Source organism: Triticum dicoccoides, chromosome 1B (assembly GCF_002162155.2).
Source record: "Triticum dicoccoides isolate Atlit2015 ecotype Zavitan chromosome 1B, WEW_v2.0, whole genome shotgun sequence".
Taxonomy (NCBI): domain Eukaryota; kingdom Viridiplantae; phylum Streptophyta; class Magnoliopsida; order Poales; family Poaceae; genus Triticum; species Triticum dicoccoides.
In genome coordinates, this window is record NC_041381.1 from 388625718 (window position 1) to 388642727 (window position 17010).

A 17010-nucleotide genomic window follows, 5' to 3' on the forward strand; every position below is an offset into this window, starting at 1 on the left:
GGGGTGAGTAGGCAACGACCAAATTAAAATATTTTTCTTAGTTGCGTTTAGAGCCTAGTGCAGAAATGTAAGTTCTCTAGATATGCAACTAGGTGATACACCCTACACGATGCATTACAACAAGCTAGCAAGCTACACAAGGAGTCAAACAAGCAAGTAATAAACAACGAAAGTGATGGAGACGATGAGTAATCCAAAGTTCACACACTTGGGGGTGTGCTAATCTCCGCTGGAGAGGTGGGGAACAACGAATGCTCCCACGACAACGAATGCCTCACCTTATGTCTCTGAGAACCTTTGTCAACAAATGCCCAAGTTCCCTCTCACTAGGGGGTAGCTCTTGGGGCGAGCTCCAAATCCTCACAAACGAGTCTGAGGCACAATGAATCGGAAGCTCCCGGGAAATACCAACCGTCTAGGGTTCCCCACAAACTAAGAGTAACAAGATTAGCTAGGATCATGTGGAGAATCAACAAGCTCGAGTTTTGATTGGATGGATTTGTAGGGGTGATCCTCTTGCTCTCTCTAAAATATGGACTAGATTGAGTGGCTAGAGAGAGAGAGAGAGAGAGAGAGAGAGGAATTGAAGGTTTAAGCTTTTGTATTATTGGAGGAAAGAATAATGGAGTTGTCACCCTCCTTTGGAGCAGAAGGGTGCCTTATATAGGTCCACCAAAAATCTGTTCGTTATGCTTGCTGTCCAGAAAAGTCGGACAGTCCGACCAAAGTAGGACTGTAACTTCCTTTGACTTTATCAAGAGCCCTAGACAAAGTCGGACCCCCATGTCAGACAGTCCGACAAAGGTCGGATACTCCGATTTGGTTCAGACAGAACAAACAACAGCAAAAGAGGGGATGATTAAGCGCTCTTTCTCTCATAGGATGTGGGTGTATTTGGCTTTGATTTGTTTAGTGATTCCCACACAAAATTCATGGCGAATCCCCTCTTAATAGTACGACGTACCTATGACTCAAACGAGAAATCGTTGGTGTATATGATTTTGGCATGCCGTCTTCTTTTGTCGTTTTAGCTTGTGGGGTCGCCAACTAACCATATGTTTCATTTCCGTTGATGTGTAAACTGGACACATGTGCGGAACATAGTTAGTCATCTAATCTTTATTGCCATTAACACCAAAACCCCCATTAGGGGCGGATGCCCTTTCACTTGGACAAAAACCGCTGCCGGAATGCCATGAGGCTTCTTCAGGAGGCAGGAAAGATTCTGGGAAACACCAGGGCGCACCTTGTACAACTCGGTGGTGGCGGTGATTACTGGCGCTGGTCTCGTCGCTGTGGCAGTGACTCGATGGAGGGTTAGGGATTGTTCGACGGTCTTCCTTGGTGGCTTCTAGCGTGCTTTTCCACTGGATGAGACGTGCAACACCCTCCTCCGAGTCTATTGGTGATGTAGTCGTGGGCACTGTCCTCCACGCCTCCTCATTGGCATGTCTCCGTATTCTGTTGACCGTCTCGCCGCAGCACCCGACATGGAGTCCTCCGCATCAACGACACCATTCCCCCCTGCAGGAGGGAGTATCTGAGGTGAGTGGCCGCGGCGTGGCTGCCTCCCCACACGGCGACATGCTCACGGCTGCCACCCCCCATGCTTGGAATCAAGGGACAACTTTTGAAAAACGAATGAAGAAAACCCTGAATGTGTGCACCGTTTTGAAATTGAATCAAGGCACCATCTACTTTTTTGTAGTATTGTAGCTAGAAATAGCTAGTGTTACAAGATACACGTATTCAGGGTTTCTGACTATTTATCCGTGGCTACCCTTGACTATCATGGGATAGTACGACAAGAACATGCAAACACCAGGGTGAGTGAGCAATCTAAACATCATAATCAAGGTAAACCTCCTCAAAGCCCACCCTTGTGGAAGTTCTATCAGAGGAAGCAATTGGAAATTAAAAAATTTCTTGAAGCGACAGCGAATGAAAGCATGAAGCTACATCTTCAGAAAGGGATGCTGCGAGGTTGGTGATTAATTACCAGGTCCTCATGCTTGATATGGAGGTTGACCTCCAGGCGCTCGGAGAGCTTGTGGGTGCACTCCAGCGGGTCTCGACGGCCACATCGTACACCTTGGAGGCCAACATGCCCATCAGGTATTCCATGGCACCTGGCCCATCCAAGTCGTCTACCCGGTCCTCCTACCCAGCGCCGTGTTCCCTCATGCCTACAATGGACCTGCTCCCGCTCTACAGAGACTCCGGCACCAGGTAATCTTCAACTCTGTATGAAGATAATTGGAGAAGGACGACGTAGTTGTCTCGTGGAAGCAGCTTTGCTCAAGCTGCATATTGGATAGAGCTGACTATTCCTGCATGTTAGCTGGTCCCATGTTCTTTCTTTTATAAGCACGCCCCCAGTAGCTGTTCATGAAGTTAAATCCGGATAAAGTTCCTTGAACTTATCCAGCGGCTCCCAGGTGGTCTCTACTGTTGTCAAACCATGCCATTGCACTAGAACTTCCCACTTGTCTTGGCGTCGGCGTACTTGCTCCCACCTTTGCTGGTACTAGAATGACACGCCAATGTTCGATCAATGGAAGGTCTGGGTCAGATGCGGGTGGATCTCCATGAAATTTCTTCAATAGTGCAGCATGCATGGATACATGCAGTAGGTAGATGTAGTTGATAAGCTACTGCACCAATCCTCTCCAAGAGTTGAATAATATTTTGGTGCTAACTTAGCATGTGCTTTGACCGCTAGAGATGCTGCCTAGCGGTTGTGCAGTCTGAGCCAAACCCAGTCTCCTACTGCAAATTCAAGGCTGCGGTGCTAAGTGTCATGTTCCTTTATAGCTTGGAGAAGCCTGTCATGAATTTCCTTTAGGAACTCATCCCGCTCAACGTGGGAGCGCACAACCGCCTCCACATGTGCTGAGCCAGGCTCATATGACACCAACGATGGAGGCGTCCTGCCATAAACCACATGAAAAGGGCTGGTTTTGATAGAACGCTGGAAGCTAGTGTTATAGCAAGATTGTGCCCATGGAAACCACTCAATCCACTCACCAGGATGATTACATGTTAGGCAATGGAGATACATGGAAACGATTCTGTTGACAACCTCAGTCCCGCACATCAGAATAGGGATGGAATGCGGAGCTGAAATTGTTCACACCGATTCAACCAGACCATCTGGTCATCGTTGCCATTGAATGTGCGAAATTCCAGTTTGTGGCATCGATGCACACCCGTGGTATCTGCAATTTTGTGGACCCTGCAGAACAGCAAATTTGAGGACCTGGATGGCATCGACTGAGGAAACCAAAATCCTGGCTGTGAGTTGGGAGGGATCGTCTGCAGGCCCGGTGTCCTGTGAGATGATTCTTGGGACCAGGGCAGTTGCTGTTGTGTTAGAATTGAGGGTGTGGATGTCGTCGTTGTCACCAGGTTGGCAGCCAGATTAGGTACTATACTGCCTCTCAGAAAAGGCAAGGATGGAGGCCACTGCAAGATGCCACCACCTCCTCCTTGCACCCCCGGGCTCTGCTCTAGTGACTTGAATAGCGAATCCAGAGGTGCAAACTCCTTGTTGAATTTATTGCTCAGCGCGGCAATTGCTGCCAACACATCTTCGTTGGGATTGGTCTTTTCAGGCGCATCGTCAGCCATGGTGGCTAGCTCTAATACCAGATGTTGCAGCCGATGTTTGCTATGGAGGTTGTATGGCGGGGCACTCGCTGGCGCAAGGGTCGTCACCGTGATACAGTAGAGGGGTAGTGGAGAAAGGATGGGGAATTAGGTAGGTAGAAGAAAGCACAGGCAGGGAATAGATATTTCATTGCTTGCCCTCCCTACAGGAGGATACATCCTTATATAGACCCTTTAGATATGCTACTGTTCTCTAAACAGTAATTCCACACACGCTGGATACTCGACTAAGTTGGGTCCATCTAAGAGACAACTGGACTCTACCCACAAACAGACTCTTCTAGTAGGACGCATACACACCCTGGATACTTCTAGATTAAGCTTAGGAGACAACTGGACTCTTAAGATGCCACAGCAGTACACTGGTACAATGGTAATCATACCAGAACCAATCCGGACAATCGAACGAACGTAGATCGCGGAGAGACAATGACCGGTAGATCTAGAGAAACGGTAATTGAATAATCGACACCCCAGTCTGAATATATGATACCGTAGTCTGAATAATTGACACGGTGGTCGATGGAGAACAGACACGCGTGGACAAGGTGTTGGATCTTTACGGTTCGGCCGCCCAATCCAACCGGAGCAGCGGGGGGATGGGCTTCGATCGGGGCCGGATGCGTCCGGTCGGGCGTTTGCACAAGGTGACATGCGCATGGGGATGGGGCTGATCCAGAAGCCAGGGAAGCAGATGGACGGGCGTGAGAGGCCGGATTCGGTTCTATATTGGAGGGGGAGCTCCGGTCTAGGCAGAGGAGGCAGCCCAGCAGCGGTCTGATCTGGCCAGGGCATTGCTGACGGTTGGAGGATGAGATCGATCCAGAGGAAAATTAATCGAAATGAGACCGAAAATATATTGATCGTCCAAGACCGATCTGAAGAAACCGATAGAGAGAGGAGGACGAGTCGCGGTGTCTGGAATAAACTCTAAACCTTGACTCTTGATACCATGCTAGAGGAGCAACTTGATTGTATTACCATAGCCCATGGGGAGAATATATGGTACAGGAGACTTGGGGTACACGTAAGGAAACCTAGACCAATGAGTACATATAGAAACCTAGACCAATACTAATACTGCTTAACGCATACCATTGTGATCAACTTGTAGAGATGCTCAAGTACTGTTTGTAGAAGTTTAACTTGTTACTGTTTAGTTTTAATGGACATGACGAATTTTCCTTCTTTTCTTTTTCCAGGTGTGGGGAAATCTTCATTGGCACGTCTCATTCTTCATGGTTCTGCGATTGCTCAACCGACCCAAACAATTGGATGTACAGTTGATGTAAAAGTATGTAATGCAGTGTGCTCACTCCGTCATTTCAGCAGTATATTCTGATAGAATTGTTTACTCAACCGTTTCAGCATATTACTTACGGAAGCCCAGGGAGTTCATCTAATAGCGTCGTCGGTGATGCTGAAAGGAACTTCTTTGTTGAGCTTTGGGATGTTTCAGGGCACGATCGCTACAGAGATTGCCGTTCACTTTTTTATTCACAAATTAATGGTACACCATTCTCTTTATACCAATATAATATTCTGGCCTTTGCTTCCCTACTAATCTGGTTCAGTCATCTTATATGGCACAATATACATTTCTAATATTATTTGCTTCTCAACCAGTATTAACAACAAATTTCTCGTATAAAATACAGTGACAAATTTGCATATTTGCTACTAGCTGTTTAACTCACAACTGCTGAGCTTTCTGAGATTCTGCGACTTCAGTAATTCATTCTCTGGTGTTCCTATTTAACTGTCTTATCTCTTATCACCACAAAGTGTAGATAGCAACTTCTTTTAGTATGACATTTCCTGATTCTCAATTTGATAGAATCAATGCATTCTTTCTATTGTGCCCGAGTGATTTCAGATATGCGTTTCAAGTTTTCCATAGCAACTAGGTATTACAAATCCGTGTTAGTACACCAGATAATACAGATCCTGTATTCACTTCTCCATAATTATTCATCAGGTGTCATATTTGTTTATGACCTATCTCAGAGGAAGACAAAGACAAATTTGAGCAAGTGGGCAGTTGAGGTTGCTGAGTCTGGGACCTTTTCAGCTCCTCTTGGGTCTGGTGGTCCAGGAGGCCTTCCAGTTCCTTACCTAGTAATTGCTAACAAAGTAGACATTGCTCCAAGAGATGGTAGAAGAGTTAGCAGTGGAAATCTTATTGATGTTGCTCGTCAATGGGTTGACAAGCAAGGCCTACTTCCATCGAGTGAAGAACTTCCACTTGTGGATAGCTTCCCTGGCAATTCTGGTCTGCTCACGGTAATTCTAATGTGCTCTTAGTCACATCTTTCATGTGATGTCTTTACATTTCCATGAAAAAAGAACTTTACTGTAATGCGGTGGACTTTAGCAGTATGACTCTGAATAAAATGTTCTGCTCTGCTCTCATTATTTATGTACTGGTTGGGGTTGACGTTGTTAGTGCCTTAGCAAATGATATGTTGACGTTTGGATGCAGGCTGCAAAAGAGGCAAGATATGATAAAGAAGCTGTGGTTAAGTTCTTCCGCATGGTTTGTGGCTTTGTGCAACAGAATAATTTTCCATTTGAGTAGCAAATAAGAATTCTTGGTACATAAGATTATTTACTAATGTTGTTGAGATTTATCTTTCAGTTGATAAGGAGGAGGTATTTCTCGAATGAACTTCCTGCCCCTAGCCCATGGTCTCTCACTCCCAGAGGGGATACCATTCTTCCTGTAGAAACCATGAATGATGAGGAGTTGTTCAAAAGGAAAAGGTGAGCTCTTTGTCTTATTTTTTTTTGTGTTACTAAGAGCAGGCTAGTGCACTCGGTGAATTGATATTATCTTTGTACTTGTTCATCTGAAATGCATTCGACTGGCTATTTGTCAGGCCATCTTGTAGACACATTTTATTTCCCTCCTTGTTGCAGCTATGGCGGGCAGAGGTACAAATACAACGGTGTCGCCCCACTATCTGCACAGCAGAACGTAGCTCTACCGCTCACTCCCTCTCCGCAGCAGCCAATGTCCTCTTCCGCGGAGAACTACAGATACCACAGATTCTCGTCATCGGCAATTCCTGACAAAAACAATAGTAGGACAAGCCGACTAGACATCAATTTATGATACATGGGCTGATAATCACCACGAAATACAACTTGCGACATGGAAAAAGCACATACTGCCGGGGAAATATTTGAATCTTCCTTTCTGTATTCCTGAGAAGTTCTACTACTGTCTTACTGGCAACACGTGCATGTCGTCGGATATGCCTCTTTTTGTTTATTTTGGTCTATCATTGTTGGATGAGACGATGAGTAGTTAGCATTTCTTTTGTATCTTGTCAAATATTTGTTGAAATTGTTTGGGATTGGAGACAGTGAACATGTATAAAATCAGTAGAAACAATTTAGATGACTATAGTGTTGAACTGTTCTATTCATGATCTAAAGTCACCTGGAACAATAGGAAATGGGACTTAGATTTGACTGCAACTATTATTGACATTGTTCTGGATCATTTTTAGACTGAATGCCAAGCTCATAATTTTGTTTAGTTGAAACTTATTTGTGTGTCTCCAGTGTCAACCGGTATTGCTTGTACTCCGACGACCGCAGCTGCCCATGCCCTTGTTGCCCTGTTCAAGGGTTCGGTATTGCTCGATGGCCTCATTGTCCAACTGTCTAACCTCAACATACTCGCTGAGAGCTCCTCGGCACTTCGGAGAGCCAATTGAGTGTTTGGCTGACATGATCGAGGTGGAGCTTGGAGCTTGGTTGCAGTCGGACATGTTCGGCTGGGGTTAGACGTATATGTATAAGTCGAGTGGCTTGGAAAGTCTGGCGGATCGACAAGGATGTCGGTCAGAATCGACAACAATGATGATTTTAGCGACGGCGACATATGAGTGATGTTGATGTTGATTGACTTCCAAGCGTGTTGGCGATGGTTTGAGGGTTTGTGAGCTTCATCATGGCGATGGAGCGGGGTTGACTCAAGGTGGTGTACACACGGGTGCTTGAAGTCAACGGGCATGAGAGTGTACTGATCATCTATCATGGATACATATTGAAGGTGTAGCCGACTGATGGAGAGGCTGTATTGTAAGACATCAGAGAGTCAACACCTATTTCAATGGGAAAAGCGACGTGCATGTTGTTCGGGCCGTGGTTCAAAGGATACATAAAACTCGACAACGCTCAAGGATGAGCCGGTGGTTCTGTGAAGTGGGGGTTGAGGTGATTTGGGTTAGCAACCCAAGATACTTGATCGGGACAACAAAGCCTAAACAGTAATAAAGGCTAGACATGCTGTAAGCATGAGACACGGCGACATACCAGGACACCGGTGGTCAGACATAGTGTGGAGACGAGGCTCAAGCCATGTTGGCAAGTGGTAATATCAATTTCGTGACTATGTCTATCGAGGTGGGCACATCTGAAGGTGGGCACATCTGAAGGTGGGCTAGAGTTGACCATGAAGAATCTGAGAAAGTGGTGGAAAGTTAAAAAAATGTCAAAACTTAAGAGAGCACATGATCATATATTTTGTAGCGTTCGATGCACATGGCAAAATATGGAGGACAAATGTAGAATGAGACGAGTGATAGAGGTATGAGGCATGAGGCATGTAAAAGACTATCCGGAAAAAGGGACGAGGGAACCGTGAATTTGACCCGAGATGAGTAAAGGTAACAAAAAGTTCCTTCAAGTCCAGGCATGCGGTTAACAATAGAAATGACGGTGAGCTAAAAAAACATCTTATAAGTGGTATCCAGTATGCGAGTTGTTTACCCTCACGCGGATTAATAAAGAGGCTACCGGGGTGACGATACATCAATGTTGTCGGACATGGTGATTTTATGATCGATGTGTGATGGCATTGGACGGATATTCTATTCTGGAGGATTGGGAACACAAAACAAGAGTGCAAAAGAACTTAATTTCCGCGAGAGCTTTGACTATCATGAAGAAAAGAAGGAACTACTGTTGGTGGTGGAGCCATGTGATGTCAAGGGAGTAGCAGCGGAGCTCATGAATAACGGTTCAAGCCCAAGGTACACAGAGATCCGCGCATGACAGCTTCCAGGTCGCGAGGTCATATTTGCCATGGTGGAGTTTTAAAATATGTGTCGAATATTATGCGTACGAGTTGTACTGCAGTTAGACTTGTAATTAGCGGAGGGTTATATATGTGTTTGAGTCAGACATGTGTAACTCGGTCCTATTACATAAAGGCACCCCCGGTAGCCAAATAGGCATGACATAAGCTCGTGAGCTAGACAGAGATCATGAGAGCGATGATCCAGATGCCCGTGGCATGGGTGGCCGGACCGGGCATGTCGCGGTGACCGGAGCGCTGTCTGGTAGCCTCAGCAGGCTTATCATCGACTATATCATGTGATTTGATACATGCGGAGGAGCGCTCGTAGTCATGCATCTACGCAAAAAAGTTTTTGAACTGGACGACACAGGAGGCAGAACTAGAGACCAGAGCAAAGAAAGAGAGACCGAGAGGAGAATTACTTCACCAAGATCCATTCCATGTTCCTCTGTCACATGATCCTCCATTCCTCCAGTGAAAAAACTATCATTAGAGAGATTCCAACCTGTAAGGCTAGGGTTTGTAAATTCTATTCGTACTTTGATTCAAATATCACAATCTGGTTAATCATTCATCTCATTGTGCTAAACTACGTAATACAAAGATGATCCCCTTTCATTTGATCATTTTGTTTGGTTGTTATTTATCTCTAATGTGCGAGTAATTCCCCCGGGCGTGGGAGGAGTAGAGGATTGGTGAAATGTGGCTATGGTTAATTCTTATCTGGATATATTTGTGAGATTGTGTTGATGATCGGTTACTAGGTTGATTATTTATGGCATGTATAATGCTTGTTGTCCAATTTAAGGTCGAGACACATAATCCACAAACCTGCATATGTAAACATCTATTGTCTTATGAATCTGCGACCTCCAGGTGATAGTTGTTGATATCAACAAGAAGGGCAAGAAAAAGCCATGATGATTAAAGCGTTGGCCAGTCTAACAACCTTAACTGCCGAGCTGACAATGAATGATGGTAACGAAAGGCGGACAATAGAGTCAAACAATCCCGACAAGAGGAGTTTGGCTATTCAAGGGTGACCCGCCTACAAAACAATTAGTATGAAGGTTAGCGGCACATAACCGTTGCTAAAGGAACATTCACCATCCACAATTAATCTAACCTTCCCGGGTCTAACTTCTCCATTTTTAGGAAACACCATTTACTTTTAGTTAATTACTTTTATATTATTTACTGCAATTCTTATTAGAGTTTTGTTACTTTTCTCTACAATCATTTTCCCATCATCATCATCATCGTCGTCGTCATCTTCATCATCATCATCATCATCATTCTTGCAGATACCGAACTAGTTAATTCACTCGAGACTAGTGGCACCTCAATGCGACTGAAACACCCACAATAACGCTCACCTGCGCTCTTCGTTGAAAACAATATACATTGGGATAATACTTTCACAAAAGTGTTCTTCAACCAGCCTTGTGCACTTGGAGGACACTATTTTTTGGCGCCGTTGGCCGGGACTTAAGTGCCGAGTGTTAGTTTCTTGACTAATTTTTATGCATTATTGTTGTAGATGCTCACTATTTCACATAGGTTAACTACGGACTCTGGAAGGCAGTATTTGCCCGAATACCTCAAGAGATTCCCGAAGGAAGACTTGTGAAACTTGTAGAAATACTTGACAAATCTTCTACTGTAGATCTTAACGCTTTATTTGCAGAGATGACTATAAATCCAAAAATGCAAAAAACTTTGAAAGAGCTTGGTGCTCCATCAAAAATTCATATTAAATATCCTTTGTTACTCCTACCAGTTATGCTGAAGATTTTGCTATTGATGCTGATTTTATCTTCGAAGTTCAGGATAGAACATTTTCAGGACACATTGATGAACATTCTTATACACATAGTTTTTTTCGAATATCCTTATACACATCTTATGACATTTGATTCTCTCTGTGGTACTTTCATGAAGAAAGATGTGTCACATGAATTCTCCCTATCAGAACTTTTTAGGTGGTATTTGGAAGGTAAAGCCAATGAACGGTTCGATGGGATTTCGTACCATTGCATTGATAGTTGGAAGAATTGTATTGATAGATTTATGTAGAAATTATTTCCTTTCTCCAATATGGCTCAACTCCTGCAGGAGATGGCAACCTTCACCCAGAAGCTAGGAGAATGCTTATCTAAAGCTTTCTAAACTTGTTAATCATGGCCCGACTCATGGTTTTGCTGATCATGGTATCTTCATATATTTTATAATGGATTAATGGTGAATCAAAATATGCTCTTGATTGTAGCAGTAGGAGTATTCATGTCTTTGAGTGTAGAAGAAGGTGAATGTCTTATACATATAATAGTAACTACCGGCAGCTCGGGCTCTTCATTCACGGAGGAAGAGCACATTTGCTTCGATGATGATGATGATGATGATGAGGGTGGTCTTCCAAGGGGAAGGAACCAATGTGTGCCAACGGGGAGGGCACCAACCATGTGTTCCTAGGGGTATTCCAAGGGGAAGGAGTCCGTGATCATCTCCGACGACGAGTAGTAGTTCATTTTAGCTAATTAGCCTACTTTCTCTAGTAGCTGATGCCACGTGATGTTTAACTATGCTATGTTTATTTCAGTTATGCATAACGTGATGTTTAAATATGCACTATCTAGTTTAGTTATCAAAGTCAGACTCAATGGCTATGTGGTTGCTTGTTAAGCTTGTTGTAGTTAACATGCCTTTTTATTTTTAACTCCGTTGGTTTTAGCATGCTAAATATTCACAATCACTCTATTAATGGTAGCGTGGCAATTTTTGTTTTGTTTTAGTATGTACTTACGCAGGGTGGCAACGGGAGATGTTGTGTACCATCGAGATTAGCTTCATCATATGCTTATACTAAATCATTGTTCAATTACAATTTACTTTGTAATACATACTGTTTGCATTTTCGTACATATGTCAAGGGTATAGATCTATACTTGAGATCCACACTTCGAGCTTTTTTATGCATAAGGCAATGAGATATCAATGAACATACATCAGTTAAGAAAATAAGAAAGATGGTAAGTATGAAGACACTGATGATGACAATTAAACTCTTTGTTTACGCTTTATCCAAGACCATCGTGAACTTTAGGATGGTAAAAACATATGAACTTTCTTTTTCCTGCCCACAATGAGTATTTAGGCAACAATATCTGAATATTTCCATTTATATTGGTTCTCAAAGCAATTTACTGAAGATTACATTGAACAACATGATTGGTGTTGACGCGAATAAAACTAAAATACTCACTCCGCTCTAAACAGTTCAAAACTAGCTGTCTTAAATGTCTTATAAAAACGAACAGAGGGAGTATTTCAGTTGATGACTATAATGATTTAGAAGTCTTTCTCAAGATGATGAAGGATGAGCGGACAATCATCACAAGCGGTTGCACTAAAGTTATGTGCGCCTTGGACATGAAGGTGCACACAATATGGTCATTCAACTTCTTCGCCTACACCAACAACAAAATGTTTTTCGCCTCTTCTATGCTACTATGGTTCTTGTTTTAGAATGTTAGTTGATCTGAACTTGAACTTTTAAGGTCTGTACACCCCTCGTAAGGGGTTAGTTATCTAGGGAGCTGAACTTGCTACCTAAACTTGTTCTCGTGTGTTGGTTTCGTTAATGAAGTTGGAGGGGAGTTCCCCCTCTTTTTTGCTAAAAAAGGTTCTTGTTTTAATTTGGTGCTCCTGTAATGCTCGAACGTATGCTATTGTGATTTGAATTACGCAATGGTGTTTGAACCTATGTAAATTGGATATGCATGATGGATATGAAACATGTGATTGCCTATTTTCGAATACAAATTCTGAAGAATTTTCAATTGTAGGAATTAAATTATGAAAACAACCCAGTTGTGCTGGTCGTTACAGTGCGCACGGTATTCAAAAACAAAACGTGTGCGATGAACCAGCTCACATGCTTTAACTGCGTTTGCAACCGTGGGAAGTTCACCGATACCATGCGATGTGGTTGACGGGTGATCTTTAGCCATGCCGTAATGCTCGAAACTCAGGGGTTAATTATGTCGGGCTCTCTTCCTCCGTGTACCGCAGCTGTGGTGCCTACAACTTGTACCGTACTAGTATCTTGGCAAGGAGTAAGACCGATCGCTTCAAAAAGTTTCTCGCTCGAGAGTTCGTACGTCTCGATTACATTCCGTCGGGTGCAGCTAGGCTAGGCAGCAGACATGATGACCGTCTCGCTTGTTGTCGCGCTGTTCAACTCGCCCTTCGTCCTCACCACCCTCGCCTTCCTCCTCTTCACCCTCCTCGTCTCCAAGACGCGCAGCAAGGTTGCTGCCCGGGGAACGTTGCCTCCGTCGCCGCCCAGCCTGCCAGTCTTCGGCCACCTTCGTCTACTCGGGAGCCTGCCGCACAGGAGTCTCCGGTCACTGGCCGCCTCCTACGGCCCGGTCATGTACCTACGCCTCGGGCGTGTGCCCACCGTCGTGGCGTGCTCCGCGGCCGCCGCGGAGGAGGCCATGAAGACCCGCGACCTGGCCTTCGCCAGCCGCCCCAAGCTGTTCATGGTCGACCGGTTCTACTACGGCACGGGCGGCATCGGGTTCGCGCCGTACGGCGAGCACTGGCGCCAGGCCCGCCGCGTCTGCGTCACCCACATGCTTAACCCGCACCGCCTCATGTCCTTCAGACGCGTCAGGGGGCAGGAGGTCGCCGCCCTCGTCGACCGGGTCCGCCGCGCCGGCACCGTCGTGAACCTGAGCGACAACCTCATCGTCTACTCTTTCACCGCCATCTCTCGCGCCACGTTTGGCGACACGAACTACGGGATCGACGGCGACGAGGGGGGAGCGAGGCTGAGGAAGGTGTTCGCCGAGATCGAGGAGCTCCTGGGCACGGTCCCCATGGGGGAGAAGGTGCCATGGCTGCGGTGGGTCGACGTCCTGACGGGACTGGAGCGGAAGACGAGGCGCGCTTTCGAGGAGATGGATGGACTGCTCGAGCGGGTCATCACGGACCATCGCCAAAGGCGTGGCGCCGGGGACGACGATCAGCGTGACTTCGTGGACGTGCTGTTAGGTGCCAACGAGCTCGACACGAACGGCATCAAGGCCATCATCCTGGACATGCTTGCTGCCGCCACGGATTCAACGTTCACGTTGCTGGAATGGGCCATGGCGGAGCTCATCAACCACCCGCAAGAAATGCGCAAGCTCCAGGACGAGGTCCGCACGGCCGTTGGCGACGCCGGCCACGTCACCGAGGACCATCTGCCGGATCTGCGCTACCTGAAGGCCGTCGTCAAGGAGACCCTCCGGCTCCACCCTCCCACGCCGCTCCTCCTGCCCCGGGAGACGGTCGAGGACACCCAGCTGCTCGGCTACCACGTCCCGGCAGGCACGCGGGTGCTGATCCACGCCTGGGCCATCGGCCGTGACCCAGCGACGTGGGGCGACCGCGCCGAGGAGTTCCTACCGGAGAGGTTCTTGGAGTACACCCACGAGATGGGGCAAGACTTCGCGTTCTTGCCCTTCGGCGCCGGGAGGAGAGGTTGCCCTGGGGTCAGGTTCGCCATGCCGTCCAACGAGCTGGCCCTAGCGAGCCTGGTGTACCACTTCGACTGGGAGCTAGTCGGCGGGAGGAAGCCGCCCGTGGACATGACCGAGCTGCACGGGCTCTCCGTGCGCCTGAAGACGCCTCTGCTTCTGGCTGCTAAACCGTGGTCAGGCCGTGGTGTCGAATGAGAGAAAAGCGTCTCTACATGCTTCTTTTTCTAAGTAAGTACGAGCTAGCTCAGAGCTCGGATGATCATTATCGACCAAGTCTAGTAATGTATAGTACCAAGATTCCCAATGTCATTGAGATGCGTGTTGACAAATTAAGAAGTTATTTCCATGTATTGTTCACTTGTTAATTTCCTTACCCGTATTTGTTGAGCAGTAACTTCAAACTGGGACATGGCCTTTCAGTATCATATTTTTTTTGCACTCTCTGTGTACGCGTTCATAGCACCACTAATTGCAAATTGAAATAACATTCTCAAAAAAGAACAGAAAAAGAAGACAGACATGATATGAAGCTATACGGTGGTATTGCAAAGAAGCAAGCCTGCGGGTTTGAGCATATACCGCACGTACAATGTAATTTTCACTGGCAGTGTGTCGGGCAATCTTAAAGCATCTACGGCCCGGTGCCTTAGATCCGCCTCATATGCTCCGGCGGAATATCCGGTTGTAAAATTTTAACCCAGACGAGCGCCTCAAACGAGTCTCAAACGCTCAGACTGACCGGCACCCCTCATATTCAGCCTAAAAATTGGGCGGACATGGGCGCCCGGGCGCGCCCGAACACGTCGTCACGTCAGACCTGCCCCACGCAGGCCCAACTGACCCAGCATATATTACTTCCCATCCGTTCGTCGGACCAAACCCTAGCCACTTCACTCCACTCCTCTCCGCCACCCAAGGTCGTCCCCATCACCGTCTCCGACATGACGGGCAGTGAATCCGAGTCCTTCACCTTCAGATCCGTCAACCCGAGCTCATCTCACGTGGCCCCGAAGAGGAGATGGCCATATGGCTTGCGCTCCGCTGTGCCCGGGAGGAGGCCCATGCGCGACAGCGGTCGGACTTCTTCCGTCGGGAATCCATTGCGTCCGTCCAAATGGCGATGGATCCGACGCTAGGGCAACCGTCGCTGCCTCACCAGAGGCGATGCGGTCCGTCTGGCGTCCGAACGCGGTGGTGGAGGCGCAACCCCTCCGTTGGCGCGCCGAGGCCGTGGACGCACAGTGGGCATCATCCGACTCAAACATGGCGCGACATGTCCGCCGTACGCGGCAGCGGGCACGGGACGCGGCGGCAGCGCTCGCGGCGGTGGAAGTCGGCGAGGCGGAGTCGCATTCTCCGACGCCCCGTACGGTGCACCAGTCCGGGCACTGCGACCGTGTCGTGGTGGATGTCGCCGGCTCATCCCAGGACGGATCTATCATCGATCTGACGTCCACCGGCACCCAACAGGTTCCGAGCTCTGGCGAGGAAGAGTAGGGCATGGGAGACGACAGCGCCTTGAGTCCCTTGAGCCGGCTCGTGTCCCATGTGTTGGGAAACGTAGTAATTTCAAAAAAATTCTTATGCACACGCAAGATCATGGTGATGCATAGCAACGAGAGGGGAGAGTGTTGTCCACGTACCCTCGTAGACCGTAAGCGAAAGCGTTAGAACAACGCGGTTGATGTAGTCGTACGTCTTCACGGCCCGACCGATCAAGCACCGAAACTACGGCACCTCCGAGTTCTAGCACACGTTCAGCTTGATGACGATCCCCGGACTCTGATCCAGCAAAGTATCGGGGAAGAGTTTTGTCAGCACGACAGCGTGGTGACGATCTTGATGTTCCACCCTCGCAGGGTTTCGCCTGAGCACCGCTACAGTTATTATCGAGGTGGACTATGGTGGAGGGGGGCACCGCACACGGCTAAGAGATCCAAGGGATCAATTGTTGTTGTGTCTAGAGGTGCCCCCCTGCCCCCGTATATAAAGGATCAAGGGGGAGGGGGCGGCCGGCCAGGAGGAGGCGCGCCAAGGAGGAGTCCTACTCCCACCGGGAGTAGGATTCCCCCCCTTCCAAGTAGTAGGAGTAGGAGTCAAGGAAAGGGGGAAGAGAAGAGAAGGAAGGAGGGGGCGCAGCCCCTCCCCCTAGTCCAATTCGGACTAGGCCTTGGGGGGGCGCCCAACCTCTCCTCTCTCTTTCCCCTAAAGCCCAATAAGGCCCATATACTCCGCGGCGAATTCCCCTAACTCTCCAGTACTCCGAAAAATATACGAATCACTCGGAACCTTTCCGAACTCCGAATATAGTCGTCCAATATATCGATCTTTACGTCTCGACCATTTCGAGACTCCTCGTCATGTCCCCGATCTCATCTGGGACTCCGAACTCCTTCGGTACATCGAAACTCATAAACTCATAATATAACTGTCATCGAAACCTTAAGAGTACGGACCCTACGGCTTCGAGAACTATGTAGACATGACCTAGAACTATTCTTGGTCAATAACCAATAGCTGAACCTGGATGCTCATATTGGCTCCTACATATTCTACGAAGATCTTTATCGGTCAAACCGCATAACAACATACGTTGTTCCCTTTGTTATCGGTATGTTACTTGCCCGAGATTCGATCGTAGGTATCTCAATACCTAGTTCAATCTCGTTACCGGCAAGTCTCTTTACTCGTTATGTAATGCATCTTCCCGCAACTAACTCA

At 47.2% G+C, this 17010-nt stretch overlaps 2 protein-coding genes across 2 annotated transcripts in view; both read left to right on the forward strand.

The window, feature by feature from the left end:
- The window catches only part of LOC119337075 (small GTPase LIP1-like), an 8832-nt gene extending 1680 nt beyond the window's left edge, over window positions 1-7152 (forward strand). Inside the window, exons 2-7 of the mRNA XM_037609187.1 lie at window positions 4872-4963; window positions 5038-5179; window positions 5648-5952; window positions 6152-6205; window positions 6308-6432; window positions 6589-7152. Coding sequence (XP_037465084.1) covers window positions 4872-4963; window positions 5038-5179; window positions 5648-5952; window positions 6152-6205; window positions 6308-6432; window positions 6589-6784 — 914 coding nt within the window. The 3' untranslated portion in view covers window positions 6785-7152. The remainder of the gene's footprint in view (window positions 1-4871; window positions 4964-5037; window positions 5180-5647; window positions 5953-6151; window positions 6206-6307; window positions 6433-6588) is intronic.
- Window positions 7153-12969: 5817 nt separating this feature from the next.
- Window positions 12970-14484, forward strand: LOC119305592 (cytochrome P450 71A1-like). The gene has a single exon (XM_037582081.1). The coding sequence runs from the start codon at window positions 12970-12972 to the stop codon at window positions 14482-14484; it is 1515 nt and encodes a 504-aa protein (XP_037437978.1).
- Window positions 14485-17010: the final 2526 nt, after the last annotated feature.

Bases quoted from the DNA above. Each gene is read 5' to 3' on its own strand.
- LOC119305592 (XM_037582081.1), top strand. From the start codon at position 12,970: ATGACCGTCTCGCTTGTTGTCGCGCTGTTCAACTCGCCCTTCGTCCTC.